This window comes from Triticum urartu, chromosome 4A, assembly GCF_056163025.1.
Source record: "Triticum urartu cultivar PI428250 chromosome 4A, HENAU_Tu73, whole genome shotgun sequence".
Lineage (NCBI taxonomy): Eukaryota > Viridiplantae > Streptophyta > Magnoliopsida > Poales > Poaceae > Triticum > Triticum urartu.
The window spans coordinates 388,523,429-388,534,436 of record NC_141876.1 but is presented as its reverse complement, the minus strand read 5'-3'; the positions used below and the strand labels follow the sequence as shown (position 1 = coordinate 388,534,436).

The window sequence follows — 11,008 nt, the reverse complement described above, 5'->3', positions numbered from 1 at the left end:
TGAATCGAGCCAAATTTGAGGTGGACCTATTTTTGGTGGATTTTTCATATTTGGGCAAGAAAAAACATCAGAAAAATAGAAAGATGGGGGGATTGAGAACGGTGATATAACCAATTTGTGGCAACCTATGCTCTCGTACCAAATGACGCGGGGCTTTGGCGGATCCTCATGTATTGAAAGAGGGGATAGGCGACAAATAAAGAATGTGAGGACAACTAGCGAAGCATACATGGCATAGCAAGAACCAACAACTTATCAATATGCAGGCCTTTGGAACTCGTATCAAAGTCACCAACGCTCTTGCAACCGTTTTCCACACCATAAAGTTGAGATGACTTCTCACAAACACAAGGGAGAGTAAGGGAAAGGGTAGGAAGATTTTTCCATACAAAAAGTAGAGCTCTTATAGCAGCTCCATGATGGGAGGACTTGGATACACCACCATGATAGGTGGACCTGGTCATATCCATGAGGAGACATCTAGGGGGAGGGGGTTGACTTAAGCATTATGCTTAAGCTCCCATATATCTATAAGGCATGTGAGTATATATAGCCCCCACCATGAAGCGGTAAGTTGCAAGGAAAAAGGATACATGGGATGTGCCTTCTTCCTGCAAAAATAGTAGGTCGGACAGTCTCACAGATTCAGCCCAGACATTCTGCATGTCGAAGACTCCATGCTTCAACTTCAGGGCACTCTAGTACCAGACGCTTCGGCCCAATGTCAAGGGCACGTGCGAGGATGCTTCGGTTGGGCCCCGAACAGTTTAGCGAACGACGCGGGGCGGGGGGGGGGGGGGGGGGGGGGGGGGTTGTGTCTCGCGTAGATAGCCCCGAACAGTTTAGCGAACGACGCGCGGGGGTGTGACTGTGTCTCGCGTAGATAGTGCGAGCTAGTAGGTCGCTTCGCTTTGTAGGCAGCTGGTTCGCGGACCGACCCAGTAGCGCTGATGTCATGATAACATCACACACATTTTTTCTTTTCTGTAGTTTATATTTTATATGTTTTGTCCACCCAATAATTTAAAGGTGCTATATCCTTTAAATTATTAGGAGTCAAGTTTGCAGAAGAGTCAGGTATAAACATAAAACACAGTTTTATGACGAGTATCCTTGCAAAATTAAGCATCAAGTTCTAATGCCCATGCATGACTTCCTTTCAGAGACGGAAATTTGTACACAACAGGGAAGCGTATTGCACTGAACGCATTGTGTTTAATATGCATGATATCCACATACCATTTGTACACAGCACGGAAGGTATTCGAACATACGCTACTAATCATCAGAAATTGTCTAGCTAACGCCTCTGGCAGGTCACCGTGCCATATTTCGAGCACAACACTGAGCAGACCTGTACAAGATACTCACAGGATCAGAGAAAGGAAAAGACACTCTTGAAACCAAGGAAAGGTTCTCCAGTTCCACTGCCCTTTGAGCTCGCCAATATATCCTTGCAGTAGTCTTGAATCCTGAGAGGCTGAACTGCGGCTGGAGCTTGGCTCATAGCCTGGAAATCTGGGAAGAGGTTGCTGGAACAGAGTTTGTTCTTCTCCGGCGGGTTGTCCCTTCCACCGGCAAACTGAGCAGAGTCCACGTCAGGAGTTTTGCTCAAGACATTGCTCTTCGCGGATGAGCTGTCCCTTTTAGCTGCAAACTGGAGACTGTTCTCATCAAGAGTTCTGCTCAAGACATTGCTCTTTTCGGATGGGCTGCCCCTTCTGCCTGCAAATTGAAGAGTGCTGTCATCTGGAGGTCTCATCAGGATCTTGCTCTTCTCAGATGGGCTGTCCCTTTTGCCTGCAAATTGATGAGAGTTCTCATCAGCTGCTGTCCACAAGATCTTGGTCTTCTCGGATACGCTGTCAGTTCTGACAGAAAATTGAACAGAGTTTTCGTCTGGAATTCTGCTCAGGCTCTTGCTCTTCTCAGACAGGCTGCCCCTTCTGTCAGCAAATTGAACAGAGTTTTCATCTGGAATTCTATTCAGGCTCTTGCTCTTCTCAAATGGGCTGTAAACTTTCTCTGCAAACAGAGAGCGGCTCTTCTCTGAAGTTCTGCTCAGGATCCTCCGACACTTCTCGGCTGTATTGGTCGGAGAGACTCTAAGCTCGGAATGTTCAGAATCCATTGGTGTGACCTCATTCGCATGCAGGATTCCCTGATCCAAGTTAAACTGGCCCCTCGATGTCTTCATCTTCTTCAGTATCAAAGGTTCATAAGAGCCATCCATCGACTTTGATAGCATCAGTGTTGGAAAATCTCTGGATTTCTTGCGTATGTGATCAAAAATTGTGTTGCTGGTGGCACTTCTGCATTCTGCTTTTGCTGGTTCAGGAAACGACACATCTTGCATATCTAGGAATGCCATAAACATTTCGCTTAGAAAAGTAAATAAAGTAGATCTTGCTGACTGGAGTGCAAGTGAAACAAAGCAGGTATGGTGTTTTCTAGCATCGTGTTACCTCCATTATCTTCTTCAAGCATTAGGTCAAAGCTGGGGACCTCTCTGTAGTCACCAAAATATCACCTCAGAATAATTAATACTCAGAGAATGTTCAAAGAACATGGAAGAAAGATCAAAATCTGACATGTGATCAAAGTTTCAACAAAAGCTGTGAACCATAGCAGTTCTCTGGTGACCTAAGACAACCTTGCAAATATTTGCTTCTAAAGAACCCTAGCGGATATTTTCTGTACTAAACACTAGACTAATGGCCAATCAGGCAAATGTTCTGTTCTCAGCTACACTGATGAATGCAAGCCAATTCTAGAATTCTTGGAGGAGTCCATATAGTTGGTTAAAAACTTACAGTGAAGCCAAGTTGTTAAATGTTCTCGTTCCCGGCATATTGTCAACTTTGTCTGGAACGTTGGCACCATCATCGTCTTCTATAACGCAAACCTCTTTTGATAGTGGGCTCCATCCAATATGAGGTTGAGCTGGACTTGTTTCAGCTGTCCTGGAGCTAACCAAACAAATATCAGCAGGAAGGCTGATCAAGGGTTTTTGCTTTTCTGTCCCATATGCTTTTGTCACATGAAAATCATCCTCCCTGCTGACCACATGCTTCTTGTGGATATCAATACCAACTTCAAAATAAAAATTTATGCACGATATATGTCAGCATAAAATTGTAAAATGACCTTTTATTTGTCAAACAATAATTATCTGTTGGAGACATTACCGTGTTCTTCAAAAATCAGATCTACCTTCAGAGTCACCCTGGCACTCTGGGGGCATGGCACCAAAAGTTTTACAGAATATGGGCTGCATTTAACAAAATAGCCAGTGAGAGTAACTAGGAGCAACTTAGCTTTGGTTTGGGTGTTAGAGAGTATAGCAAGATCCTTGAACGTTGGTATCTGGTTGAGCGATTTTATTCATCTTTGCTATCACTGTGCTATGTTCGTTTGCTGTATCAAACAGAGGTGCTATTTGGTGCTTAGCAGAACAAGTAATAGTCTAACCAAAAAGGTGAGGTTGCTACCAGATTCTGCTACCTGCTAGAATAATCTATTTAAAATACAAATGTAACGAAAAGAATATCTTCCTTGAAGGAGCAACAAAGCATTTGACAATGTACCGACTTATAGCAGTAAAGTTAGAGTTCATTTGCTTGTCTACTTAGATAACAATGGTTCAAATGTTTGCTGAAATAACAGGACTTCAGAAGTATTACCTGGAAAACTCTCGAGCCCTTTAAGGAAGAGTTGAATGATGGCAGGAATAACCAAAATAAAACAAAACCACCCATCAGGAGAAAAAAAAAGACCATAAAGGACACCATCACACCAAGATTATAAAATAAAACCACTGACCTTATTTTCTCATGAAAAAGGATCATATTATCTTCCTCTGAGCCCACAATCTGACAAACAATAGTTTAATATTTTTTAGGTTTAAGCAGTATTGGATGATAAAAAAATAAGCTAAAAGATGTACCATGTCAACATAGTTCTGTTTACTGGATCGAACTGCCTGTGATTGCCGGCTTAGTGTTACAGTAATGGTTGATTTCCCCTGTCTGTTTCCAGCATCCTCAATTTGTACGTCAATTTTTGGTGGTAATGACGACAAGGACTCCTTTATCTGATTTCCAAATGGATAATTTCGTCCCGTCGCACTTTCCAGCTTTCTAGCATCAGCAGTTGCCAGGCTCTCGAAGGAATCAACTCCAGCAGTCTTCAGTGCCTGGGATAGCAGTCGTAAACTCACCAGTTAATTATGCAGTTTTTGTATATAGAGTGCCTAAATTATTATGGTTCAAAATTAATAACCTTTGCTGTAACAATTCCAATTCCAGGAAGTTGTTTGAGTAAAAATAGACTGTTTTCCCAAAGTTTTTGGTCTAGGCATTTTGCAAGGAGCATAGAATTTATGGCAGATCTGTAACTCCTTTTGTATATAAAATATTCTTTCATGCATTTGGCAATCCTACATCCATTTGAGCATATTGAATTTGTTTCCTGCATGCAGAAGTCCAAAAAAATTAGAAGGAATGGAAATAATATTAAAATGTGTTTAAAGTTAAATAAACAACCAACCTGGTTGAGGGATAAATCATGCATTAGGGGGTCCCCAGTTAAACAGTCATTCGCTAATACAAATATTTTATCTTCTCTTGTCTGGATACGCTTCTTCTTTTTTCCATTCTCACTGACAACATGGAATCGAAGCCTCCCCTCTTTATCTGAGTTTATGTCATTTAGAGTTTTCTTCTCATTTCGACGTAATTGGATCCCTTGAAATTCCAGAAGAAGAAAAATCAAATCACTAATTCACTACACAAACTAACTTATTAAAATCAAAATATATAGAGCTGCCTACAAGAAATCTCTGCAGAGTGGCAGATGATATGCAATAAATCTTCCAAACTGCAACATGCAGAAGCTTTGACAATAAGCTTCATCGTGTCAAACTTTAAATAGAATTTTGTCATCAGCCTCCCAGGTTCTGAGTAGAAAGATACATACCAAAAGCGTTATTTGATGTGCAGATGAAATACAGATACATATGCAGCTGATGCAACTGACTGGAACACTGTAACTTCTAAATAGCAGTGAAGTACAATATGTGACGACAAATGAATTCAGGACCACCAGAAAATTAATAGCAGAGTTATAAGATTTGACAATGCATGCCCAACCCTCTGATATTTCTCTGAGTACCTGATACCTTTTCTAATACAACTTCGTATAATAAACTTATCCCATAAGAACTCCAGTATAATGTGGGTATTGCAAAGAGGTGAAAATACAGAAATAATCATTCTTTAATATATAGACATAGAAATGTGGATATTAGTATATTACTGATAATAGTTCCATGTTTTCCAAAAAATAAATTGCAGAAATAGTAAAGCAATAATGTTAGTATTAGAAGGGATACAAGATTATAGCCCACTTGGCCAAACATCAGACATAGAAGGGATTTGGAAAAATTGGTGAAACACTTAAGCTTATGCTTTTATAATGAAAGCTGTGGCATATGATGTCATTCGATTGTAATTTTCTTGCAATATGGAAAGTTTACCTAATGGTTTTAGACTGAAACCATCTCCATCTGTCCAAATTAGCCCATACTCACCCAACTCGTGGATCTTCTCAACACATATATCTGTAAATTCAATCCATAAAGATAATTATTTCATGAATTCATGAGAGAACCGTTAAGTCAACAAAGTACACAAAAGATACCTCTCATTTGTTTCTCAAGGAGATCACGAGGAATCCCTCTCTTAATTCCGTAGTGCTCAGGGTTCTAATAATTTATTTTGACATGAATTAGAGCATACATTTAAACGAAAGAGATATAAAGATCAAGAGTAGTACGTTCATGCCTTTTTTATCCTGATGTACAAATATGAGCACTTGAGCCATTCAATTGCCAAAGTTATGTCAGACACTGTCAGCTGAACAATCTCTGCATTTAAATGCTCCACTGCGCATGGCAGCAACCTGGTCATAGTATCTATAATCAGTCAGGAGTTTCAAATGAAGTACCAGGCATGACAGAGTTAAGTTTCAGTTAAAATATCACGTAAGAACTTTTCAACTGAACATAAAAGAACTTACTGAGACTCCACCATTTCACATCCACTGAGAAGGTTCTCATATAGATGGACCTATGAGACAAATTTATGACAGGTTAGACCAAAAACCAGGAAGCATTTTCCTGTCAAGGGTATTTCAGAATTAACAAGAGAGGAAAACAGAGGAAAATTACTGTCTCTCTTCTTGTCATAATTACAACTGTTCCAGTATCATCAAATGGCGGACGGCCAGCCCTTCCACACATCTGTGAATGACCGAAAAAAAAGAGGCTCTGTCAGAAGCAAGGGCATTATCACATACACTGTTTCCTATTTGAAATACAAAATGTAAAATAACTTTGACCGCTGAGTCAAATACATGTTAATTTTAACTAAATATAATAACGCATTACAGGATAACCAAATCAACTTGCATGCATGAAAAATAATTTAGCATATCCAATCATTTGCAGCAACAAGCAAGAACCAACTTATGTTATTCAAAGGAAAGTTAACATATAATAATATATGGATATTAATGAGGCCTGAGCTAAATTTATTAACTTGTCTTTTAAATTTATATTCATTTGTAATCAGGTAAGCAAGTAAAAACACCTTAAGCAACAGGCATATCATTAAGGCTAGAAGAAAAAAAATACATAGCAAATAAATGCCTGGCGGTGCATATCCTTTGTTTATTACAATGCTATTTTGCAGGAGCAACTGAGACTTAATAGCACACCTGAAGCACCATGGATCTCTCATATTCTACATACGAGCCCTTCTCTTTGTTGCTACAAAATGTATGAAAATCAGAAAATATCATAAAAGAACAGAGGGTAGGTAGAATGCTGTCATATTAGAAAAATGGTTCTCACAAAAACTGTGTCGACTTTATCACTACTGTATGTGCAGGTAAGTTGATGCCATGTGCCAAAGTATTTGTCGTGCATAGAATTTGAAGATCACCCTTCAGGAAAAGACCCTCAACAAGACTCCTATCCTTTAAGCAAAGACCACCATTATGAAAACCAACTGAAATTTGGAAATACGACAGCGTCAGTGTAAATTTAGGCAACACCTAACGTGAGTGTCCAGATAACAAAATTAGGAAGGTCATGGGTGTGCAGAGAACAAGATTCAACATGACCTCCATATACGATACAAGACTGCAGCTGCTTGTCACTACAGGTTAAGGAAGCCTCTCGTAGATGTTCATACTGCTGCATAGATTTCATGAATGGATTTGAATAGCCAAGAGACCCCGCAGTTTGTGAGAGGCACTGTGCTGCTTCTTGTGCACCTTTTCTTGTAGAACAGAAAACAAGTGCAGACTTCCCTCTTGAGTGTTGCATCAGTATATCTGTATTCAATATTCGCTTTCTATTTTGATCACTTCAATTTCAATAATGTAACTTATGCACAGTGTAATTGACAGATGGGGAGATATGACTTACCGAATATGAAACTTTGTAGCCTCTGAAAGTTGAAAAAACAAAGAAAATTAAGTTAAAATTTTTGATTCAATACAGTGTCCAACATTATTCAGAAGAAAATGTTGTGCATAGAATATATCTGAATACTCCTTAACACACCCCCCCCCCCCCGGCTATAATTTCGAAAAACAAACATTATTGGATAGGAATTATGCATACCCTCTCGAACAGGAAGTCATTTTTCGCTGGAGCATAACCTAAATAGCACAGTGAAACAATTATTAATTAGGGCAAACATAAAAATGGCTGACAGTACTAAATATCATCAGTGATTTTAATTTCTAATCAAGTTGGTATGGAAAATTCACATGTTCCTGAATTTTTTGCAGCACAAATGTGATGGCCTGGCTTATTAGGGATGATAGACTACTCATATCAATAAGGAATTCCTTCTTTTCCGGGAGCCCATTCGGACAGAACTCCAAAGTTAAGCGTGCTCAGCTTGGAGTAGTGTCAGGATGGGTGACCGACCGGGAAGTTGCTCTCGGGTGTGCACGAGTGAGGACAAAGTGCGTAGAAAAGACAAGTATTGATCTGTGGGGCCAGTCTAGATCCTGCCAGGAGTAACGACCACCGGCGGGTGTGTCCGGGGCGTTACAACAAAGTACAGATTTATTTGAAATTATTTTATGACTGGTAAAATTTGCGCCCCTTCAGTGCAGGATGGACTCAGTCATGAATGAGTAATGTTTTCTTGCTTTAACACAATTAAATCAGAACTTGAAGCACATGGTATGCAAAGCTTTCAAAATAATTGATAAGAACTGGAAGGGTTATCAATTCTTGAAGGCAAGGCAATAAAGAATATATCAAGCATTACTTTCACTATGTTGTACCAGTACAACAGTTGGCCTAGAGCATAAGAAAGTTCAAGTAGCTTCATTATAAACAATCTTATGGGTTGCCAAAGTACAGTGTCAATCTTTCTTATGCACTCATATGCTCATCCATATTCTAAAATAGCGAGAAGCCTGAATCATACCAAGAACTTTGGTTGTCAACTTCACTGGCCGCATCTCTTCTCCAAATCTGCAAAAGGAAAATTCAGTAGCAGTATCTCATATTATCTATGAGGAACTTGCTTTAGTTACCTTTTGATTCCTTCAGGAGGTGCTAGGAGCCATTCCGCTGTAATTTCACAAAGTTAATACATAAGTTTCTTCCCCACAGGATAATGTGGTTAATTGTACATGGTCGACATAATTCACGTTTCTACTAACCTATATCCTCAGCATTAGAGATAGTTGCAGAAACTGCTATGAATCGAACATTTGCCAATGGAGCAGATTTCATGTTGCCAAGTCGAGAAAGCATTTTTATTCTACTGACCACCGCTTCCAAGGCAGCTCCACGTGGATCATTGAGAAGATGAACTTCATCAATAAGGACCAGAGCAATATCACTGAAGAAACCCAATCCTCCATCCCTTACTCCATGACGGCTCATAGAATCGAACTTCTGCATGCAAATGTTGGTTAAAAGAAATAGGGAAATAGTTTGCAGAAGCAGAGGTTTATTTAGATCATAATAAGAAGCAAAACAAGTAGTGACATATACCTCAGGAGTGGTGAGGATCAAATCGGAATCATGTATGGCCTTCTTGTTAAAGAATTCACTATCACCAGTCATCTCCAAGCAATTTATCCCCAACGAGCCCAGCTTCACTTTCCAGTCGCGCATCTTCTCCTGCACCAACGCCTTCATGGGAGCGATATAGATCTAACCGCGCAACCCCAGTGAAGCACGGAGTGGAAATTACGATTAGTGTCCTAGCTAGACTCCCGATCTTAGCCCCAACGTTGTTTGAGAAAAGCTAGTCAGCACGTACTGTTTTCAGAGTTCCTTTTAGCAGATTGAACCACCAGTCCGTTGTGAGGAACCTCGAGAGGAGCCTCAGAATGCAAAGCTCAAACAGTACGGTCTTGCCACTCCCAGTAGGCGCAGAGACAACCATGTTTACATCCGAGAGGAAGCACACAGGGAAGCACTCGCTCTGCAAGGAGTTGAAGTACCTGCAGAGAAGACACAACGGAAGGAACTATGAATATCATCCCAACTCCATCATGCCACAGAGCAGTCCAAATTCCACCCCGCAGTGATGCCCAATTTTCCGCCATGACGAAGCTATTAGCCTACCAGTTTAGCCTCATACCCCACGAGGCTACTCAAAATCTCAAGCCACTGAATACTATCCGTGCGCGATCGTGCAGCCAAACGGAATGTTGCAGATGGACAATGTATATAGAAACAAAAAGACAACCACGGAGTTAGATGGGCGTATGCATCGCCACGCACGAACCTGAACCCAAACACGGGGCGGAACGGCGGGGGCAGGTCGGAGACACAGCGCAGCGCGTACGAGTCGCCGAGAGGCCCCATGGCGGCCATCGTCAACCTCCTGCAGAAACCGAGCGATCGGAGGTGAGGAATCCGGCACGAGGAGTATCGTCGAGCACTTGGCGCGCGCCACGATGGGAGCCGAATCGCCTTAGGATTTCCCGGCCGGATCGAGCGGCACGAGCGAGGTAGGAGACGAGAAGGGGAGGAGGAGACTTACCAGATGGTGGAAGTGGAGGTGGAAGTGGAATTCAGGTGCTGGGTTCGACGGGAGCGAGAGCGGAGTGGCTGCTTCGCGAACGGAAGGAGATGGCGACCGAAGAGAGGAGGGCGGGGAAGCCAGGGGTATGCAGATGCTTGCGGTGGTGTCTCGAGAAGGAGAGGCCCCAGCCGTTGTGATTCAAAGTTCTAAACGGTGTCGTGGATTTGTGTTCGCCGAATGCCGGAATCCCGGTGTTCACGGCCTCACAAGGAGCAGCAAGTACCGGATCATTCATTTTTATTATTTTGATTTAAGTTTTTTTTAACATAGTATAAACACGGACGCTCATACACTCCTCTCTATAAATACTCTATGAGAGCATCTACAACCGTCAACCGAGCCCTCAAAACCGCCCTAAATGTCTGGGCGGGCTGCCCTACACACAACATCCAACCGAACATCCGAGCTATAAGGTGACCTCATATGGGCTGGATATGGCGAGGTCCGGACACGTCCAAGGACTGCCGCCACGTCGGATCGATATTTATTGCATCATGTTTTTATATCAATATTTATGGCATTATGGACTGTTATTACACATTATATCACAATCTTTATGTTTTTTTTTCTTATTTTATAAGGTTTACATGAAGAGAGAGAATGCCTGCAGCTGAAATTCTGGACTGAAAAAGAAGCAAATATTAGAGACATATTCTGCACAACTCCAAAAGTCTTGAAACTTCACGGAGAATATTTTTTGGAATGTATAAAAAATATTGGGCGAAGAAAGCACTAGAGGAGGGCCACCTGCCAGCCACAAGGATGGAGGGCGCGACCCCGTCCTTGTGGGCCCCCTGGCAGGTCCCCGATGCCCATCTTCTACTATATGGTGTGTTTTGACCTAAAAAATCAGAAGAAACTTGGGCAGAACCAATCTA

The 11,008-nt window shown here is 41.4% G+C and overlaps 1 protein-coding gene across 3 annotated transcripts; it reads right to left on the bottom strand.

Annotated features, from left to right (window-relative positions):
• Positions 1-1,172: 1,172 nt before the first annotated feature.
• Positions 1,173-10,306, bottom strand: RCK (DNA helicase ROCK-N-ROLLERS). 3 transcript variants are annotated; one of them, XM_087518460.1, is made up of 27 exons: positions 10,089-10,306; positions 9,831-9,929; positions 9,360-9,543; positions 9,089-9,250; positions 8,752-8,986; positions 8,623-8,659; positions 8,514-8,560; positions 7,691-7,728; positions 7,493-7,514; positions 7,186-7,398; positions 6,914-7,070; positions 6,778-6,829; positions 6,230-6,301; positions 6,079-6,128; positions 5,844-5,961; positions 5,701-5,764; positions 5,537-5,620; positions 4,832-4,957; positions 4,549-4,745; positions 4,282-4,470; positions 3,947-4,195; positions 3,823-3,872; positions 3,684-3,701; positions 3,189-3,271; positions 2,814-3,093; positions 2,466-2,509; positions 1,173-2,358 (listed from the first exon to the last, which is right to left on the bottom strand). In XM_087518460.1, exons 2-27 carry the CDS (start codon positions 9,917-9,919, stop codon positions 1,376-1,378), a joined length of 3,843 nt encoding a protein of 1,280 aa, XP_087374586.1. In that variant the 5' UTR covers positions 9,920-9,929; positions 10,089-10,306; the 3' UTR covers positions 1,173-1,375. The 3 variants fall into 3 exon arrangements, with proteins under 3 accessions (XP_087374586.1, XP_048570566.1, XP_087374587.1); XM_048714609.2 differs by having other exon boundaries at positions 8,752-8,989; positions 10,089-10,305; XM_087518461.1 differs by lacking the exon at positions 4,832-4,957 and having other exon boundaries at positions 8,752-8,989.
• Between the last annotated feature and the right edge of the window lie 702 nt (positions 10,307-11,008).

Coding starts and splice junctions, on each gene's coding strand:
- RCK (XM_048714609.2), bottom strand. CDS start 9,919: ATGGCCGCCATGGGGCCTCTCGGCGACTCGTACGCGCTGCGCTGTGTC. Junction 5,962..6,078: donor TGTGAAATGGTGGAGTCTCA/GTAAGTTCTTTT, acceptor TACTATGACCAG/GTTGCTGCCATGCGCAGTGG. Junction 5,765..5,843: donor TGTACATCAGGATAAAAAAG/GCATGAACGTAC, acceptor ATAAATTATTAG/AACCCTGAGCACTACGGAAT.